At 42.8% G+C, this 17,453-nt stretch overlaps 1 protein-coding gene across 1 annotated transcript in view; it reads left to right on the plus strand.

Annotated features, from left to right (window-relative positions):
- LOC6578558 (serine-rich adhesin for platelets) overlaps positions 1 to 7,287 on the plus strand; it is a 50,322-nt gene extending 43,035 nt beyond the window's left edge. Inside the window, exon 4 of the mRNA XM_032730314.2 lies at positions 285 to 7,287. Within this exon, the coding sequence (XP_032586205.1) occupies positions 285 to 7,212 (6,928 nt within the window). The 3' untranslated portion in view covers positions 7,213 to 7,287. The remainder of the gene's footprint in view (positions 1 to 284) is intronic.
- The last annotated feature ends 10,166 nt before the right edge of the window (positions 7,288 to 17,453 follow it).

Here is a 17,453-nt window from a genome sequence, read left to right on the forward strand (position 1 = left end):
AGCTAGGCCAAAGGCAAAGGCAAATGCAAATGCATGCGGGGAGGGGGCGGTGCATGGCCATCGAGCGTGACTATGTGACTTTTTTCTCCTTCTTCTTCTTCTTCTTGCACACGCTGCGATTGCAGTGCATTCAATTTCCATTAAAATGCCAACGAATGCGCCGCAAAATATGCACCATGACGTGGCTGTAAAATAATTTGCTCAACTTAATCGCATCCATTTGCCATCAATCTCTGTCAGCTGCAGCATATCTACATGAATTTCGTTTGCTTTCTAATTCACAGCGATGCAGCGGTGCCCGCGGTGGCCGTCATACTCGATGGCAATGAGCCGCAATTTACGGATGCCCTGGGCCAGAAGGTGCCCAAGCCGCAGCCATCGCTGCAGGTGGCCAGCCCCATTGATCTGCTGAATCCCGATCGCTATGAGTTCTACACGTTCGACGAGCACGGCGAGCTGGTTAAACGCCTGATGACCATGCAGGAAATCCAAAGCATTGTGGCCAATGGCGATGGCGAAGGTCCGTCGATAATTCATGCGGCACCGCAGCAGGGCAGCGAGCCGGAGAAGAAGATGCAGGACATTGTGGACAAGGTGCAGCATGTGCTCAACAAGCAGGTGGCCAGCAGCTCGTCGAAGAACGGCTCGGTGGAGGTGTTGCCCGTGCTGGATACGCCCGATGTCTCCTCGTCGTGGTCTCTCATCTTGCCCGCCATCTTTGGCAATACGGGCGGTGACATCTTCCCGCAGCAGAAGCCACAGCAAATTGTTATGACGCCCGAATCGGAGCTGGTGGAGACCTCAACACGCACCACAACCACCACAAAGCGTGTGACCAAGAAGCCGAAGCCATCGAAGCGCAAGCCAGGCACCAGACGCAAGCCCAGCACCACCACTGAGATGACACCGCAGGTGGTGCAGGAGGACCTGGATCCACTCGAGTCTGTTTACACGGGCATTCAACAGTACCAGCAGGCGGCTGCCAATATGCCCGACTTCGATGTCGCCCACATGCAGCCCATCTACCAGAAGTTGCCCAGCACCACTCGCAAACCGGAGACAACCACACGGCGAGTTTTCTACAACAATCAGGAGATTGTGCACACGCCCACCTCGTCAGGCAGTCCGCACAGCACCACTGAAAAGGTCCAGCAGGTGGCCAAGAAACCAGCCAATGTGCATCGCAAGCCCACCCAACCACATCGTGTGAAGAAACCCAATGGTGGTCATGGCAGCACTAGCAGCACCACTCATTCCACTGGTGGCAAGCAAAAGATAAAGAAGAAGACAACCACACCAGCGCCCACCACTGCCGCTCCTTCCACCGCCGCACCCACCTCTGCACCCACCACCGCAACCACCAGTGCACCAAATCCTGAAAGACCAGCATCAGCAGCAGCAACAACAACCACTCAACCACCAGTATCCACCACACAAAAGAAGAAGAAGCGCAAGCCCACCCGCACACCTGGACATTCCAGCACCACCAGCAGCGGCGCTAAGCCGAACAAGCCCAAGCGTAAACCAACCACCAAGCCCAAACCACATCAACCAGCCACTGCACAGGCAACTGCCACATCAGCACCACATCACCAAGAGGTCAGCACACATAAGCCAGCGCGCCCACATCGGCCACACAAGAAACCCAAGCCCAGTAGCCCCACCACAGAGACGCCACCAACGGCCTCATCCGGAGCTCCTGATCCAGAACCAACATCCGGATTGTTGGTGAGCACAACGCATGGGGATGCTATAGATCCTGTGCCAACCACAGCGGCTACAACCACCAGCACCACACCAAGCACCACAACGGCAGCACCCCCAAGCACCACCAGAAGACCCGCTTTGCATCATCAAAAGATACATGGCAAGCCCGCACATGCGAGCACCACAACCACCACTACCACTACCACCACCACCACCACCACCACTAAACCACCAGCTGCGGAACATCATCAGAAAATCCATATGAAACCTGTACACAATGCGCTAGTCGCAGCCATACCTAGCACAACAACAACAACAGCAGCGCCCACTACCAGCACCACCCATGCGCCTGTCTATCCCGTGCCCAGCTACGATGCCGAAGCCACCGAAAACTTGCCCACAATCGTTGCCCAGGACGAGGACAAGACGCAGCTGAAGAAGACGCCGTTGCCATTGCCCTCGCTCGCCCTGCTGCAGCAGCAGCTGCAACAGAGTGCCACACCATCGCCCGCACCACAATTGTCGCCGGATCAGATACTATCCATGGACCAAATCGTGCAGAGCTTGACGCAGGATCTGCTAGAGGGCGATCAAAAGGATGCCAATGCACCACCGGTCAAATACGACAGCGCAGATAGCAAGGAGCAAATGGAAGCTTTGGCCAACAAAAAGAAAATACCCGTTAGCAGCACCACAACAACAACAACAACAACAACCAGCACCACTAGCAAGCCAACAACAACAACCACCACGACCACAACCACCACAGCTAAGCCGATAATACCGTCAGCCAATCCATTGGCAGCCAACTATGGCGGCAGCACCTTGGCCACCATGTTGGATGAGGAGGACACCAGCACCACTGAGGACCTAAACGAATCCACCGAAACCACTGGCAATAAGCAAACCACACTGAGCAGCATGGAAGGTGAACAGACGCCGATTGTGCTCATAACCGCTAGACCACAATACTTCACCACCAATCAGGCCGCACCACAGTTGCAGCCACTGACCACGGTGCAGACAGACCCCACGCAGCAGGAGCCAGAGACCACCGAGTTGCCCAGCTACACACAGTTCCTGCAAACCACGCCCATGGCAGCGGATGACGAGCTCGAGGCAGAGGCAACCACAATTCGGCCATTTGAAGAAGTCAATCATGTGGTTAAGTTCGAGCCACTCTATGCCGATGTGCCCGAGGCTGTGGTCACGGAATTGACGGAGCAACCCACAACGAACGGTTACTATGAACAGTTCGATGATGATGAGGCAACCACTGAGGCAGCACCACGTCTGCCCGTTACTGAGCGTGTCACCAGCACCACCAATGCCGTTGATGAAGACAGCACCGAGGTGACGCCCATGATAGCCAATCTGGTGGATCAGCTGAATCTGCAGGTGCTGCAGCCAACCGATCAGATTCTGATGTCCAATTTCCAGACCCAAGCCGCCACAGTGGCATCCACCCTGGTGGATGGCAGCAATACGCTAGTCGCCGATGTCTACATGAACTCGAATGAGACCAAGGATGAGCTGCAGTTCCTCATGTCCGATGTCATACAGCAGATCACTCAGCCCGAGAGCTACAAGCCAGTCAATGATGATGATGATGATAATTCGCATCGTCTGACCAGCTTTGCACAGTTGAATACGTCTTTCCTCTTGCCGCCCAAGCTAGAGACGAGACCAAAACCGAAACCGAATCCAGTGGTGGAGCAAAAGATAACAAGCGCAACGGAAGAGCAGATGCAGGAAATCACAACCATAATGCCAGTCAGAAACGAGGAGGAAAAGGAGGAGGAGCTCATCAAACAGGAAGCTGATTACATCAATACGCCCGCACCTGAACCAGAGCAGCTGGAGAGCAGCACCTACAGGGTGCCGGTGTTGTCCTTGTCGCAAATTTATGCACAGCAGCAGCAGGACGAAGATGATGAGCAGCAAATATTTGAGCTGGAGCGACTGGAGCAGCTGAAGCCAAGCCAAGCTGCTGACAAACAGGAAGTCAGTGAGCAGGCGACAAAGCTGGAAGAGCAGCAGAAGGAAGAAATGTTGAAGGAGGAGCAGCGGTTGAAGGAGGAGCAACGGCTGAAGGAGGAACAGAGGTTGAAGGAGGAACAGAGGTTGAAGGAGCAACAGCGGTTGAAGGAGGAACAGCGGTTGAAAGAGGAACAGAGATTGAAGGAGGAACAGCGGTTGAAGGAGGAACAACTGAAGGAGGAACAACGGTTGAAAGAGGAACAACTGAAGGAGGAACAGAGATTGAAGGAGGAACTGCGATTGAAGGAGGAACAACGGTTGAAGGAGGAACAGAGATTGAAGGAGGAACAGCGATTGAAGGAGGAGCAACGGTTGAAGGAGGAACAGCGATTGAAGGACGAAGAGCGGTTGAAGGAGGAACAGCGGTTGAAGGAGGAGCAACGGTTGAAGGAGGAGCAACGGTTGAAGGAGGAACAACTGAAGGAAGAACAGCGATTGAAGGAGGAACAACTGAAGGAGGAACAATTAAAGCAAGAGCAACTGAAGCTAGAACAGTTGAAGCAACAGCAGGAGCAAGAGCAGGAGGAGCAGGAGCAGCAGTCACAGTACCAGCAACAGCTAGCAACAACAATAGCGCCAGCTGATAGCTACGAAGCGACAACCATCGAGCAGCTGCAGTCGGAGGAGAGCAAGGAGACCAACTCAGTTGAAGAGACGACAACAGCCAGCAGCATCAGCAGCAGCAGCAGCGTGGAGCAGTATCTGCACGACGAGAAGCCAGATGCGCCGCAACGCGAGAGCGAGGAAGACCAGATGCCCGAGATGTTGACAAATGGTTACAACCAGCAAGTCCAAACGGAAGCCAACGTTGAGCAAATGGCGGCAACCACAATGCAGGTGCCAGCAGCCGAGCAGGAGCAGGAGCAGGAGCAGGAGGAGGTGCAGAAGCTGGCAGCAACGGTGGCTGGGTCAACAAATGTTTACCAGGACGCACAAGCGCAAGAACAAACATCAAGCGAAAAGGAAGCTGAAAAAAGCGAAGAGGATGCCAAAACAGAAGAGGAGCTGGACGAGCAGCAGCAAGAGGACGAGGAGCAGCTGAAGCAAAGTGTTGAGGATAGCGTCACTAATGCGGCACAGCTGCAGCCACAGTATACGGCCCAGGCATCTGAAGAGCAACACTATCAAGATAACGAGCAGGAGCAGGAGCAGACAACGGCCAGCGTTGAGTTGGTCACGGAAATACCGGGTGACATGTCCGTTGTTTCATCTGAATCGGATATGTCGCTCAGCTCGGAGCAGGTCACCGAAAAACTAGAGCTAAGCACTGTGCGCACCATGGAGCTGAACGAGGAGGCACTGGAGGACATATCCGATGAGCTGACAGCAACTTTGACCGAAGAGGATACCACGAGTGCACAAAAATATCAACTGGACGATGAGGATCCCTATGTCAAGCTGGGTGAGACGACGGCCAGCGTGGTGAAGCCACAGCAGTCGGAGCAAACGAAACCAGAGCAGGAGCTGTCTACAGAGAAGGCAGAGCAGACACAGCCACAGCAGAGCTACCAGGCTACATTGGCTTTGTCCCAGGAAAAGGAAAAGGAAACGGAGCAGGAACAGGAAGAGGAACAGAACTCCGAGCAGGAGCAGAACTACAAAGTGACCTTGCCTCTAGCTAGCTATGGAAATCAGCAAGCTGATGAGGAGGACGAAGAAGATCAAAACGATTATCAGCTGCCCATACTCCTGCCCAGCAGCAGCAGCAGCAGCAGTTCGACAACAACCACCACAAGCACCACAACGACAACCACACGAGCGCCCACAACGACAACCACCAAGCGACTGCACACACTGAAGCCCGTTTCGTATTATGTGCAGCCGTCGCTGCTCGGTGGCTACAATCAAGTGGAACCACAGCCGCCGAAACTGCTCGCCTACAATGCCAACAGCAACAGCCTGGCACAGCAGCAACAGTTGCTGCCATCATCGCAGCAGCGACCCATGCATCGACCCGCCTCGCTGACAAATTTAATGGCTGCATCCACGCAGGCAACGCGTCCGCCAGTTAAGCTCGAGCCGAGTCCGCAGAGCTCCCAGGGCTTGGAGGCCTCCACTTCCCGTCTCGATGAGGACGTCTTGTCCTTTGCACGGCTTTGCAATGAGCTCGCGTTTAGCTACTGGAAGTCCATCACCTCGGAAAAGATAAGCTCAGCCAGAAGTCTGGTCATCTCGCCGTTTGCGCTGACTTCAATGTTATCCATGGTCTTCCTGGGCGCGCGCGGCAGCACCTCGGGCGAAATGAATGAGATACTGAAACTCGACGATATGGTCACCTTTAATCCGCATTTGATTTTCCGTAACATCACCCAGTCGGTGGAGAGGTCCATGGAGCAAGAAATTGCAACTGCGGCGTTTGTGCGCGAAATCTTCAGCGATCGCGCGAATGGCAAAATCCTGCCCTTCTTCAAGGAGAAGACACAGCAGCTGTACGGCGGACATGTGGAAGAGGTCAACTTCCATGTGGTCAACGATATTGTCAGGCGTCGCACGAATCTGCTGGTGAAACGTCACACCATGGGCAAGGTTTTGGAGTACTTGCGCACGAACAGTGTTTGGGTAAATGGCCCGTTGGCCACAGTTTCAGCCAATCTCTTCCAGACAGACTGCTCCAAGGCATCGACAACGGATCGGGACGGTGAGATGTTCTTCCAGGTGCATCCGACGGTGCGTCAACGCCGACTGGTGCCCATACCCGCCGTGCTCTACCGCTCCGGCTTTACGGCTGGCTACGAACCCAAGCTGGATGCCACTGTCGTTGCCTTCGGACGCATTCAGGATACGGTGAGCACCATCTACGTGATGCCGGGACATCAGAGTTCGGTGGCGCCCACGGATAATTTGGATCGCCTGGAGCGCAATCTGGTGGAGCTGGCCTTTGGTCAGGATAATGCGTGGAGCAGCCTGATGACTTCGCTAATGGATCGGCCCGGCATGGAGGTGCAACTGCCACGCTTCTCGCATCGCTCGTTTGTCAATGCCTCGCTGGGACTGCAGAAGATGGGCCTGAAGGGACTCTTCAAATCGGACTTTGCTGACTTGCGCGGCCTGACCGGAAACGGTAATCGCGACATCTTCCTCTCCGACATGATACAGATCAATACGTTCAGCACTTGCGGCGAGGAGAAGATCTCCGATCATCATCACGTAGAAATGTACCCAGCACCGCCTCTACGCAAACGCAACAAGGATGTGGATGCAACAGACGACGATGCCTACGATTCGTCTGAGGCGATCGTAGACTTTGGTTCATTGGTGCAGGAGTCGGCATTGGGTCGTGGCTTCTACGATGACTTACTGGATCCCAAGTACTTGGAGCTGCCTCTACCGCTGCGTCCGCGTCAGGCGCGCGTGCCCGATGCGCCCAGACTGCGCTTCGACAAGCCCTTCCTCTACTTTGTGCGCCACAATCCAACGGGAATGATACTCTTCATGGGTCGCTTCAATCCACGTCTGCTGCCATGAACAAATCAAATATATAACGAATTCCCCCCTACCCCCAGCCAGCCTTAAGTAAACCAAAATACAGATAATAAAAAATCAAAATAAAACGTTGTTAAAGCCCCTCTCCTCCAGCTTGAATAGAGGCGTCAAAGCAAATTTAATGGTAAATTCAATTTGCATTCAATTAAGCTAATTTTATGATTAATGCGAATTGCTGTGCCTTAATCCCGCGTCCGGCCCCAACTCAAACGATACGAGATTGATGTGCAGCAAAATAATACTTAAAAACAAGGAAGAAAAATACTTAAAAAATACCTGCAGAACATATACCGAAAAAAGATTTACTTTGCTATTCAAATATATATTTAACTATATATTCATATTTTATTTTTTATATAAATATTTGCAAATCATTTTTAATTTCTGTTTTCTTTTTTGTGCTCTTTGGCTTGCATTTATCTTATTTGCATTATTATATTTTCTACGTGCCGCAAACAACAACAACAACAAAATAAAGTTAAGCAAATTGGCTACAAAATGCGAATGCAAATGCAATCATATTTTGGCAACAAAACAAAACAAAACGAAACGCAACACAAAATGTAATTTTAGTAAAATAAACTTAAACAATACGCAAAACTAAAAGTTATGTATGCTATTCTGTAAGCTTAATAAAAAACATACTAAATAAATATATATATAAATAAATGAATAAATAAAATATACAAAATATAAAATAATTGTATTTGCTAGTATTTCAAATTGATTCAACAGCTTTGTAGCTGCCCAGCTGCTTGTGGTTCAAGTCCAGAGCTTGTAACCTAGACCGGAAGTTTTTACTCTCTTTTATTTTCATTTTCATTGCCTGACAGTGTTGTGCAATGCTGTCCAATAAAACATGTGACGGAAAAACAGATACACACATACGCAGAGATAGCAAAGGCGAAGCATATACATGTATGTTCTTACGATAGATGAAATATAAATGAAAAAGTTTAGTGTATATAAAGCAATATTTATTATAAAGTGACCAGTGTTAGAAAATTTCTATAGTGACAAGAAAGGAGGCGTAACTAAAGGCAGTCTAAATCCATCCAAATTGTTTATACGCATAGAAGTCATTGCGATCGAGAAAAAAAACGAAAGCATAGATAAAAACGTTAAAGAAAAATTTACCCATTCCAGTGTTGTAAAAAGAAGGAAACCGCACACACACAAAGGCTCATTTAAGAAATGAAAGAAACTAAATCATATATGCGTTAACACATAATCGTGCTACTCCAATACTTAATATGTATGAAGTCGCCTTAAAAGCAATAAGTACTATATAGTAAGTTAGAATTTCAATCTTCTCAAGGAATAAAAGAATGGAATATGAATATTTTAGTATACTATAGTGAGAACAAAATATCATTAAAATGCATTCGTATTAAAATAATTACCAGTGTTGAGCAACATATATATTATATTGAAGGAAAAGCTTAGCATAAGTATTGCAGATATTTTCTACAGCTGGAACTATAAAAGAGTAAGTAAAAAATCTCAGTTATTTAGCTACAGAAAAAGCTACTTTACCTAGAATAGACCTAAGGCTATATATAAATATATTTATATGAACAAGATGAGGTCTGATATTGAGATATCTGACTTGACTAGACCACTTAGACTAATGCAGGCTATGATTAGGGCATAAGTTAGTAATCTTAAGAATTTTCTTTAGGTAAAGAAAGTATTCAAGACTTAAAACTACCAGTGTTGTGTAATGTAACAATTTTAAATGATTTTCTAACCCAGTTAATTCACTCAAAATACTACTAAAGCATATATATCCATAGTCTGTGCCCCATTTCTTTTCTATTTCTCATTAGGTAAAACGCCATAAGAAATACCCATGGCATTAACTATCTTCAACAATGTTCTAGTTTGGCTTTTTTACACCGAATAGAGTACAAGTGCTACTACGCACACAATTTACAGCTGTGCAAAAACAGATATGTTGTAAAAACAACAAATGCAGATATTTTAATTAATATTTAACAAGAATATATATAAACGATGCTTATAATGAAATCTGTATGGCTTGGTGTGTGTGCATGAGGGAGAGAGAGAGAGAGTGAGTGTATATGTGTATGTGTTTAGGGGCGTTTGTTGGTGGGCGTGTGTGGGCATAAACTGACTGCCTGCAACTTTGTCAAACTTTTGGATACACGACTTTCTTGTTGTTGTTGTTAATAATGTTGTTGTTGTTGCTATTGCTGTTGCTGTAGTTGCTGTTGTTGCTGCTGTATTGCGGTTGCGTTGGCAACTTCCAACGTCGACAACTGTTCACTTGCATGTCGTTGTCGTAGTCGTTGCTGTTTTTTGAGCTTTATGCGGTTTTTGCAGCCAACATATACATGTATATGTGTGTGTGTGTGTGTGTGTGTGTGTGTGTGGGTGGTCATGTGCTTTTGTGAAATCACAAACAAGTAGCATACTTTTGGGCCAAAACAATTGCCAGGCAGCCAACTGTAGCCAACTTGAATGCAACAACAACAACAAAATACGCAACAAAAACGCGCGCACTAGAAAAAAGCAAATCGACTCACAACTAACGACTGCGGACTGCCGCAAACTGGCTGTGCGTGTGTGTGTGTGTGTGTAACGCACAATACACTCACGCTCCCACACACCCACACCTACTCACAGTCACAGTCACACACACACAGCCACATGTGATGTCAATGCGCAGCAATTGAGTCTGCCTAGGCAAGCAGAGCAAGAGCAACAGAAATGGAGCTGGATTTCGAAATCTGCACACATGCTTGGTGCTTTTGCATAATGATACCCTGTAAGCATGGCAATAGGGTAGAACAGTGAGCGAGATGAGTGAGTTTGTCAAAGTGAACTTAATGAGCGAATAAATAATGATAATAAATATATTTAGCTAAATGCAGTCAATGAAACAAGACTGGGGAGCTATTCATAAGAATACCCTGTAAAAAAGTCAAGCAGGTATAACAGACTTCTGACTAAACTTTTGGGTCAGAAGGCTAATGAGAGGACTTTTAAGGGCAGCTATACATATTGATACTGAAAGAGAGTGAGAAAGAGAAAAATAAAGAGAGAGAGAGATAAAGGAAGAGTGAGAGAGAGAGAGCGATAGAGGAGAGAGTGAGAGATGGAGACTGATTAAGAAAGAGAGAGAGAGAGATGGAGAGATAGGGCGAGCGAGATAGAAATATAGAGATATAGAGAGAGATATGGAGAGATAGAGATAGAAACAGAGAGAGATAGAGAGAGATTAAGAAAGAGAGAGAGATGGATATAGAGAGAGAGATAGAGATATAGAGAGAGAGAGAGTATTGAAAGTCTATAAATATATTCAACAGGGAGGGAATCTTGCAAGTAAAAGTTAAAATTTATAGGTTAAGAGAGCAAACACATCTGATTAGCATAATCATAAGCCCCAGGAGTTTTTTTTTCAGCTTTATCTGTCTGGAAAGTTATCCAATTGTATACCCTATATAAAGATAAGAAAGGCTGTGCAAAGCCATAAGTAGAATATGTGGGATGATGAAAGTAGAAAATCCCTATATATACAATATATTTGAACAAAAGATGTGTGTGCAGTATATGGAAGGACTTGAAAGATTGAAGATCTACTTATAGGGTATCTACTGAACTAAAGCAACAGCAACGGCTTCAAAATTGCTCGCTGTCATAGTCTACAAATATTGTATATATTTAAAAGAAATTATTTATTTTTATTAGATTTATTTGTAGGGTATCTAAGAGTCGAGTCTCTCTTCTTTTGCCTCATCTTTTATGTTAACAGAAATTGCGCAAAAATAAATCCTGCATATTTTTCTTATAATGCCCGAGAGTGAAGCACTTTATTATGTTGCTAATTTGTCATGCAGCTGCGACTCGCGACATTTTGTTGTTGCCCTTAATCTCGTTGTTGTTGTATTTGTTGTTGTTGTTGTTGTTATGCACCAAATAATACTAGAGTGCAACTAATTTGCAAAAAATTTGTATTGCTGTCAGTTGTTTCTGTTGCTGCTGCTGTTGGTAGATGTTGCCGCTGTAACAGCAACTATTTCCGTTGCGATTTATAGCCGCACGTGTTGCGTCTGAGCGGCGTTAAGAAAAAGCGCTTGACAAATCTGTCATTGTGCGACACGCTTGTTACTATTATTATTATTATTATCATCGTCATTCTTATTGTTGTTGTTATTGTATTCTTTTTGCTGCTGCTGCTGCTGCTGCTGCTGGAGGAACAATGCGACAGCTGGAACAATGTCCGCTTGGGCAAGCCGCAAGCTCTCATTGTAATTGTTGTTCAACGAACTTTTTCCCTTTTCCGCTTTTACGCTTTTCTTTCGCAACTGCCTTGGCAGGCAGGATTTTCGTTGATGTTTTTTCGGGTTTTCCGCTGCCATTGCTGCTGCTGCTGCTGCTGCTGCTGCTGCTGTTGTCTTTGTTTTCTTTCAGTGCTTTTGTGTAAAGTGTTGTCTTGTGCTTTCTTAGCACCTGTCGAAATTGCGCAAGTGTCACTCGAAACGGGCCAACAACAATAACAATAACTACAACAACAATAATAATAATAACAAGTGTAAGAACAACAATCAAGTTCCACAACTCTTTAACCCTTTCAAGCACAAAAGCCTGTTTATTATTTGCATTCCATTCGGGCGCACGTGTCGTATACATTTTTACCTTTGACCCGCGCTAATGAGTTGTTTTTCCCGTTTTTTCTCGCTTTTTTTTTCCTGTCCACAAAACTAAATTCAATGTACAACTTTTATTTTTCCGAACAGCTGCAACTTTTGCCAGCATGCGAAAAAAAAAAAGAAATCCCAAACAAAATAAATATAAATGCGAAAAAAAAAACAAACTTTTGACGCTTAATGAACTAGCCACCGCAGCAACCGACTCTGGGGTTACCAGCTGCTAATTAATTTACATTAGCAAATTGCAAGCATGTAATTGACTTTTATTGGCATTTTCCCTGCAACCAGCAGCAGCAGCAAATAACAGCAACACAAATATCCTTTATGTACTATCAATATATATATATATGTATATATACATATATATGTATATACAATATATGTGTATATATATACATATTACACAATAAGCTTTGGCAAAGTTATGCGCTAATCACGCTTTAGAGACCCATTTGTTTGACCACTTTTGTCAACGTGGCTTAAATACTCAGAGACCTCGGGCAACAACAGCAACAAGAGAACGGCAACGCCACAGGGTAGCTCTATGTATATACATATATATACATATAAGACTTATGGAAACTAATGACAAATGAAATAGGGATTTACTGTTAATTAAATTGGGTCAATTGAAATCAAATTTACATTTTATATAAATTTTCATTATTTATTATAATCATTTACAATTGTTACCATTATTTTATTTATTTATTTTTTTTTTTTAATTTTATCACGAAATGACAATTTTTTATTCTTTTTGAAATATTTAGAAAATTTAATTTTAATTAGAGTAATAAAATTTATTTATGTATGTATGTATATTAAATATATATAAAAATATCTAATATAAAGTACATACATATATATATTTAATTATATATGTATATAAGTATCAGTTATGCTATTCAAATATCAAATGAAATAAAGATTTGCTGCTAATTAAATTGGGTCAATTGATATTCAATTTAGTTTTCATGTGAATTAATTTAGTTCAACAAATTTATATGCTTTATTGCAAGAATTACGTATTCTATTTAAAAATGTAACATTCGTTTTTTATGAAATATATAATTACTAATTAAGTAATTTTTGTAAGTATATAGAAAATTAAAAAAAAAGTTAATAAAAATACATTTTTTAAATATATAAAAATTTGTCAAATAAAATTTACAATTTTAAATATTAATTTATAATTTTGTATTTTAAAATTAACATTTTATTTATACCCATTAAAAATATTTTTTTATTTTTTTTTTATTTTGTATTTTTTATGTCAATATAAGAACTAAAGTTCTTAAACTCTATCTCTCTCACTCTCTCTCTCTCTCTCTCTCTCTATCTCTCTCTTTCACTCTCCAGTAGGTTACGTCAAGCTCAGCCCATTAACTACAAATTAAACTTGATATAAAATACAAAACTGTAAAGCATTCATACTAAGCTGCTTTAATGCTTTATACTCAGTGCAACAACACAAATTGTAATTTATTAGCACAGAAAGTGCAAATAATGAAAATGCAGCTGAATTTAAGCAAATAAATAAATTAAGCTCTAAAGTGGCAGCGCGGCTTATTGATTTTAATCAGAGCTAGCTACGAAACAAATTGCATTTAGTTTTATTTCTTGTCTCCTTTTTATTGTGATTTCTGTATATAATTGCATTTCATATGGCGCTAAGCTTGCGCTTAAAATGCTTTTCCACTGATTTTGACATAAATGCGAAATCAATTTGCTGTGGCTTCTTGAGGCTCAATTAGCCTTTGCAAAAGAACATCAAAACTATAATCAATTTTAATAAATCGAAAATGAAGTCGATTTGTCAGGAGTGTGATGCACTACGAGATGATCTGTAGAAATAATGGGAATAAAATATGGAAAGCAGTGGATGACGGAAAATAAGAAGTGAGTGTTAGGAAATGAACTCTGAAATAGACTTAATAAAAAAGTAAACAAATAGGAAAATATATGAATAAAAACCCAAAATTTATTCGCATATAGTATAATATAATATAATAATATAGTATAATATGTATATATATTTAATAGAGGTCATGTTTATTAAAAAGACTGCTCCCATTAGAAAAGAATTCTAAATCTTAAAAGAAGTTTACAAAAAAAAAAAAAAAAAAAAAAAAAATCCTAAAATTATATAAAATATTTCCTACAGGGTACATATGCGCACATCACACCTCAAACAAGCATTCATATGACATTTTATTAATTACATAAGTCCATTTAATAATGATATCTATTTAGGCCTTAGAGCATTTTAATTAAGTCGCTTTGATGCTGGACTAGATGTGTCAATCAAGCGGTTTAAAACCGCATTACTCAAATATTTGAACACAATTTTTTTTTATAAATATGCATATTTAATATATTATCAATCGACTTGGCTTGGTTTATTAATTTATGGCTGGCATTGTGAATGCAACCGCTGAAAACTCAACTGGGATTTGTATTAAACTTTTGCTCACTCTCACTGTCTGACTATCTCTCTCTCTCTCTCATTCTCTCTCTCTCGCCCAGCACACGCCAGCTTGGAGACTTGGCGCACTTGCCTACACAACTGGGGAACGTTAATTTGGCAAGGCGAAAGCGAAAATGCAAAAGCGAAAGCAAGCCAAAACACTCCAAGGATTAATTTGAGCACCAAAAAAAGTGAAAGCTCAGCTGGAGAGAGATTTTCACACAGACAAAGCCAAAAACTTGCACAAAATGTTTGTTATATATACTTGTTACCATATATATATATTTGTAAAGGGCTGTATGGTCTAGGGAAATCGGGTTAAATGAGAGCACGCCAGCTGCTGTATAGAATACAAGAGAAATTGGTAACGAAAGTTTCGACTAAAATTGAAATGATTAGGCAGACAGTAACAGGAGGCGGGCATGGAAGCACAAGTGAGTTAGAACTGGGACAGAAGAGAAGTTTTAAGCCGGGAAGAGAGCCCATAAGCGGCTGGTGGGCAGGACGCAGGAGGTGCGAATCCTAGCAGGAGACATAGAGCTCGGCTGTAGTGGGTAGGAGATGGCCCAGAAGACACAAGAGGTGAAGACAAGAGACGATAGGCAGGAGAACTGAACGGGACAGGTGAGTTTGGAGATAGAAATCAGAAGGTAAGGACAGTAGACATCAGGCAGGAGACTGAACGCAGCCAGGAGCAGAGAGAAGGAAGAAGGCTTCAAAATAGAGACTAAAAGGGAGATGCCAGCGGCAGGAGTAGACGGCCAGCATTCAGGTTAAGTAGGAGGCCGTTAGGCGGGTGCTCAACTGGGAAGCCTGGCGGCAGGAGCAAAGTCTAGAAGCCGAAGGCCAGAGGCAGAGATGGGAGACGACAGGCAGCCGTGTGGAAGGAGTCAGGCTATAGCCAGGCGATAGCCAGAACGCATGAGGCAGGGGCAGAGGCTGCTGCTGGAGGCGCTCTGGAAAAATGCAGAACGCTGGACACTGAACATAGCCGGGAGGCGAGGAGAGGAGTCACAACAGACAGGCTGACAGACTACGTCCAGTTGGTGTGCCATAAATATTGCCACTAGCCAGCGGCCAAACGGCGACAAAAGCTGGCCACAAGAAAACGCCAGACACGGCTCAGCATGCGTGCAGCCCATTGGGCAAACACACGCACACACACTCACACATACTCAAATACCCATACATATACTAGTGTATATATACATACGTATATGTAAACAGTTTTAGACAGCAGCTCCGCATGGCGCCATAGACCAGAGTCCAGGGTCCAGAGTCCTGTGTGTGGACAGCCCACAGCGTTGCCGAACGATAAAACAGCAAACGAAACAACAAACAAACAAACTTCAGCAACAACAATGGCAACAAGGATCTGCAACATAGCAACAACAACAACAACAAAAGAGAGAAAAAAAAAACAAAATGGTTGCCTAACAAGTTTTTGTTATCTGCGCTCGCTTCGCTTTTTGTATCGAGTGTTTATAAATGTTTATGCCATGCATTTGAGCACTATTCAAGAGGTATACTATAGACGATCTGAGCTTTTTTCCAGCGCTCACAATACAAAAGTTATTTATTACTGTTGTTTGTTGTTTAATCGGTTTGATCTTCGGTTAGACTTTATCTATTTACTTTTATCATATTGGGAGAGCTTTCATGTGCTTTTTAGTGGGTTTTAGCTTTTTGAAATTTAGATGCTTTCATGTGCTTTTTAGCTCTTTTCACTTTAGACTTTGTGTATGAAACATTATGATTGTAACTCATATTGGAGCTCTTGCAGCTAAGTCAAATTTTCTTAAGCTGATTGAGTTTTAGTGTGCTCTAAAATAAAAGTTTATTTACTAAACTAAAATGACCTTTTATACAGCTTTTCATGAATTATGTTGTAGCGTTTTGTTCAAAGAATGGGCTTTAATTTGATTCTGATGGACTTTATAACACATTAGAAGACGATAAGCTTATATACATATCATTTTTATTTCCACTAAACTCTAAAAAGATGCAAAACAAATATATAAATACTAAAATATTGTTTTTTTTTTTTTTTTTTATTTTTTTTTAGCAAAATTTTTATAGCTTTAATTTTTTTAAACTTAAAAATAAAATTGTATTTAATATTGTTTTATTTTTATAAATAATTTGTAGTTGAATGTGTAATATAACTTTAATCAGCTTACAACTTTTAAGAGCTTTAAGCTTTAAATAATTTCAATCAACGTGCTTTCATAAAGTTGAAGAAAGTTCGATATATATAAATCTGTTCTAAATGGTAAGAAATATATTCCGAGATTTCTGTAAGTACTTCCGTCAAAAGCATTTTCTCAGCTTTCCTTAAGAATTGACGTTCTCTCAGTGTAAATTTTGAGCGACTCTAACAGATCTGTGTCTCAGGAAGGGCATTCAATATTCGAGTAAGCGCTGCAACTGTTGATTTCTTACATGAGTTTCTGTGTTGTTGCTGTTCTCATGAGCGTCCCTGTGTGTGGGTGTATGCGTATGTGTGTGTGTGCCTTGCATGTTTTCTGCTGGACCGCAAATTCTGATTTAATTTTTTTGTTTTTCATTTGAACTGTTCCTTTATGAATGTGTGTGTGTGTGTGTGGATGTTTCAGCGCTTGCATTTAAAATTAGTCGCTTGTAGTCGCTGCGGTTGTCAAACTGTTGTTGTTGTTGTTGCTGCTGCTGCTGCCAAACAGTTTTCATTTGCAACTCTTTGGCAACTTGTTTCATGCGACACATATTTAGTAATTAAATTTAACATGCTCGACGACAGCAGCAGCAGCAGGCACGAAACAGCAATGAAACACTCGCTCTCTCACTGTTTCTCTCCCACTCTAACTGTCTCCCTCTCTCTCTCTCTCTCTCTCTCTACCCAGGCCATTTAAAAGTCATATGAGCATATAAATTTAATTAGATGCCTATTAAAGTATAATCCTAAATTGGTTTAAACTTCTACGAATTTATGTCATTATATGTAGCTTTATGCATTTATTATAATACATATTATGTATATATAACTAGCCAGAGGACTCATGCATAATTTAAGCAACTTTTTTATACAAATCGAAAGTTTTGCA

Source organism: Drosophila mojavensis, unplaced genomic scaffold, assembly GCF_018153725.1.
Source record: "Drosophila mojavensis isolate 15081-1352.22 unplaced genomic scaffold, ASM1815372v1 contig_80, whole genome shotgun sequence".
Classification (NCBI taxonomy): Eukaryota; Metazoa; Arthropoda; class Insecta; order Diptera; family Drosophilidae; genus Drosophila; species Drosophila mojavensis.